The sequence below is a fragment of the Dipodomys ordii genome, unplaced genomic scaffold (assembly GCF_000151885.1).
Source record: "Dipodomys ordii isolate 6190 unplaced genomic scaffold, Dord_2.0 Scaffold23, whole genome shotgun sequence".
Lineage (NCBI taxonomy): Eukaryota > Metazoa > Chordata > Mammalia > Rodentia > Heteromyidae > Dipodomys > Dipodomys ordii.
Window position 1 is genome coordinate 1,380,098 of NW_012267239.1, and position 4,683 is coordinate 1,384,780.

General features: G+C 37.2%; 1 protein-coding gene across 1 annotated transcript in view; it reads left to right on the top strand.

The window, feature by feature from the left end:
• Window positions 1-4,683, top strand: part of LOC105984150 (low affinity sodium-glucose cotransporter-like) — a 61,402-nt gene that overhangs the window by 35,216 nt on the left and 21,503 nt on the right. The window contains exons 7-8 of the mRNA XM_013014250.1: window positions 1,481-1,561; window positions 3,652-3,872. Of these exons, the coding sequence (XP_012869704.1) occupies window positions 1,481-1,561; window positions 3,652-3,872 (302 nt within the window). The remainder of the gene's footprint in view (window positions 1-1,480; window positions 1,562-3,651; window positions 3,873-4,683) is intronic.

Genomic DNA, 4,683 nt, shown 5'->3' on the forward strand with positions numbered 1-4,683 from the left:
ATATAAAGTAAGCCAGACCCAAAGAAATATAGGTCCTATGATTTCCCTTATTTGTAATGATTCGTATGCATCTAGGATAATCTTACCAGATGAGCAGAAAAGCTCAATAGCTATCTACATATGACTATATAAGATGATGCTAAGTGAAATGAACTCCAAAACATGGACACGAGATTTTTCTTTGTGGCTGTTGTTCTCAAGGTACTACGTGATTTCTTTTTTCTTTTGTGTTTTCTCCCCTTTGGTTTATTCCCTGTTGTCACTGTGTTCAATGTTGGTACCTTGTGCATTGTGCATACATTTATCTGAACTAGGGAAGGGAAGAGGAACAATGAAATGGTGAGACAAATGACAAAGGAGGAACCTATGCAACAGCAATACTCACAAGATGATAGGTTGTAAATTACCTGTACAACTTTCGGGGGGGGGGGAATTAGGAGGAAATGAAAGAAGAAGAAAAATGAGGGAAGGGATAACAAGATAAACAGGAAATGTAATCACTGGGCTGGGAAGGTGGCTCAGTGGTAGAGTGCTTGCCTTGCATGCCTGAGGCCTTGGGTTCAATTCCTCAGCACCACATAAGCAAAAAGAAAAAAGCCGGAAGTGGCGCTGTGGCTCAAGTGGTAGAGTGCTAGCCTTGAGCTGAAGAGCTGAGGGACAGCGCCCAGGCCCAGAGTTCAGGCCCCACGACATGGCCCCCCCACCAAAAAAAAGAAAAAAGAAATGTAATCACTATCTTACCAATGTAACTAACCCCTCTGTGCATCACCTTGACAATAAAATTAAATTTTAAAAAAAGTTTATTGCCAGCAAAGGGACTGACAAGACCAATTCTCACAGGGAGAAGAAGCACCTGTCTTTGTCTGAAGTGACTACTTATAATCTAGGGTGGGCTAGGAAGCAGGGACCTTGGTGCAGACTTGTGGGCCCAGGACTTCGTCATGGAGGGCTAGGATTCATGGCAGCTGCCAAAGTAGTAGATAAGGGGCCTGCAGCTGACCAGACTGAAGGCCTCAACTGACCCAATGGAGAGTGGTCTCAAAGTAAGGGGAAAAGAGGCCAATTATTTACTGCCTACATTAAATGGGCCTAGTGTTGGTCACTTTGGAAAATGGTGCCTGCCAGGTCCGGGGAAGGAAAGGAACATGCTAAACTATGGGAAGGGAGCCCATAGACTAATAGTTGTAAGAAATTGAATTTTGCCCTTTTCCCTTATGTAATATTCAAAAACACAAAAAGATGGAACTCCATTATAATCCATAGAAACTTTGAAAAGGGGCAAACCAAGAGAAAGTAGAAATCTGTGAGACACACAAATACTAAAGAGATAATTATGCCGATGCAAAATTTGTAGCCTTTCCAGGTCTTATAGATATATTTTCTAATGACTTAGTAATTAGGATAAAGAAGAATCCCATGGTAAAAACAGATAAATCAGGACCCCTGAATAAAATGTCTTGGCCCATGTTTCTCTCCACAGGGGGCTTGGCCTCAGTGATTTACACAGATACTCTTCAGGCTATCATCATGATCATTGGCTCTGTGACTCTCATGGGTTTTGGTAAGTGAGATATGTTTCTTTCTGTCTGTTCTCCAATGCTGCCTCCCAATTGTATTTGGGTCACATTTCCCCATCTTTTGTATAATTCACATTGTGGAAATTCACAATTCACATTGTGCCTGATTCCTTTAGTATTTAGGTATGCAGAATTAGAGGAAGAAAACTATTCACTTTGGAAAAAAATTAGGAAGTTTGGAGGCTGGGAAGGTGGCTCAGTGGTAGAGTGCTTGCCTTGCATGCCTGGGGCCCTGGGTTCGATTCCTCAGCACCACATAAGCAAAAAGAAAGTTAGGAAGTTAAAGCATGTTTTGTCAAGGGTGTAGGAACTAGTGGGAGACAGCAAGCAAATGGAGAGGGAAAGAAAGGTGAATATAGTAAAAACTGTATGTATAGGAATGAAAATGGAACAAGAATGCTTGATAAAACTTGTTTGGAAAGAGGGAGAAAGTGACAGAAGGGATCATGATCGATATGTAATCTATACATAAATGGACATGTTAAAATGAAAAAAATATTACTCAAATTTTTTGCAGCCTTAATTTCTTTGTGTTTGGCATTGAGAAAATTGGATCTATTGGGTTCATTTACACAAATATTTCTTCATTGCATTCAAAGCATAGAAATCCTTTGTTTACGTAGAATTTTCATGATGAAGGTTTTATATAGTTTAGGAATATCTTAGATAATAATGTCAACTTCATTGTAACTGTCCTAGAATAAATACATAGTTCCAAAACATATTATTGAATAAAATATCGACTGACTAAAATGTATTACTCAATCTATTGTTGAAATAAACAAGCATACATTGAATTTTCCTTGGTTGCTGTCACTTCAGTCTCTTAAACAATGATAGGAAGCAAAATCCATCCATCTAAGTTTTATCTTCTTTTTTATTGTGTTTACTTATCTCTGTATAGGAAATCATAAACACAATAAAAAGTATATAAGGTGAAAATATAGTTTTTTCACTGTCTTGTAAGATTCAAGCCACAACGAATAAAGCATTTCTTAACATGCATGTACCAAACCACAGAGCTTGAGTCAAAAGCTCAAATAGAAATACAAAGACAAGATTGTTAAACTATATATATATATATATATGTTATCTGAAGGAGCATATCTTTTTTGGTCTTAATTTCAATTTTAAATGCTAAGCCCAATTTCAAAATTCAAGTTTGGTTGCTAGGACTTTTTTTTAAATACATTGGAGTAATTTCATAACTTGCCAAATTAACATCTGTAATTACTATTGTGGGGAAATTTTTATTTTTTAAATTGGTATAAGTGTTATGACAGGATTGTAGAATTGAAGGTGCTACCTTTAATTTTTTATTTATTGGTAAATGTTCAATTGAGTTAAAAATTAATTTTCCTTGAAAGTTGTTTATTCTGTACTAAAAGTAGTCCTGTCACCGTTTGTATGTCATTGGTAGAAGGGGAGCTTCACTGGTTCCTAGGCTATTTTAACCAAAGCAAAGATAAAAGAATTTAACACCTTGTCTGTAACTATGTCAGCAAACCATATTTTGGGCCCTCATTTTTGTATATAAAAGAAAATACATTTCTATCAAAAAAAAAGAAATACAAAGACAACAAAGTTGGGACCAAAAGTAGTGATGTCCACACAATACTGATACCATCAACCCCACAAGGCTACTTTAATTAAAATTAAATAAGCTCAAATTAAGTTTCCTGGTTGCCTAGCCATATTTGCTAGAGTGTCTGGTGACTGATCCCCAAGGGATTGCTCTGTGAGCTCACCATCGCTACTCTGGGTGGAATGGGACAGACATTAAGTCTGTTGGCTAACAGTTATATTTTTACCATACAGCTAGACACAAAACCTAAGCTGAATAGAGAATCATGGGAAGAAAAGTTAAACAACACTTTTGCTATATGTACTTTATGAAAGTCAATCTGGCTAATGTTAATAAGGTCCTAGGAAGTTCTGGGTCATGGGTAAAGATCACTGAGGATTTGACCAGGCTAATGTGAGGTGTTACACACATCCACCATAAAGAAATAATCATAAAACATAAGTTCTCTGAATTGTCATAAGACGTTTTATTGTACCTAATGCCTTCCAGCATTCGCTGAGGTTGGAGGCTATGAGAGCTTTGTGGAGAAGTACATGAACGCCATCCCGTCTATAACTGAAGGGGACAACTTGACAATCAGCCCCAAGTGCTACACTCCTCGGGAGGACTCCTTCCACATTTTCCGAGATCCTATCACTGGAGATATTCCTTGGCCAGGAATGATGTTCGGAATGACCATTATAGCTTTGTGGTACTGGTGTGCAGATCAGGTGAGCATGTATATTTGTATTTGTGAATATGCTTATGTTACTGTGTCTTGTCCCATAGAAAAAATCTAGCTTCTATTTTGTATACATATGTGTCATTTAAAGGGCAAAGTATATCTACAAAGCTTGTTACAGAAAACAACTCCTTTGTGGGTTTTTTTTCCATTTTTTATTGTGAAAATACTGTACAGAGGGGTTACAATTACATGGACAAGGTAATGAGTAAATTTCTTTTTCTTTTTTTTTATTGTGAAAATACCGTGTTACAATTACATGGGCAAGGTAATGAGTACATTTCTTATCAAACATTGTTGCCTCCTCCTTTGTTTCCCCTTCCCATCCCCTTCCCCCCTGCCTTTTTACTCCCACTCCTGGCCAAAGTTGTAAAGTTCATTTTTCGACATAATGTCTTGTACATCTCAGTGTTGCAAGGGGTCCACTTGTATCCCTAATTAAACACTTTGTTTTTTCCTTCCCCTCCACAAATTATAACAACATCAAATACAGTGAAAACAGGGGTTATATGTGGGGGAGGGACATATAAAGCAACAAAGAAATCATCTTATAAATATGTTAGAAACAATCTCAAGAAAGAAAAAACATTTTAATCCTTATCTTGGGGTTCATTTCACTTAAGATCAATTTATCTGACCTTTTCTGCTTGTCTCAGATATATACTAGTTATTGCAAGTAAGGGTAACCAAGGGACCTATGTTTCTTTTGGCCTGGCTTACTTCAATTGACATAATTTTTTCCAAGTCTTTCCATTTCTTGACAAATGGGGCAATGCCATTCTTTCTGATGGAAGCATAGA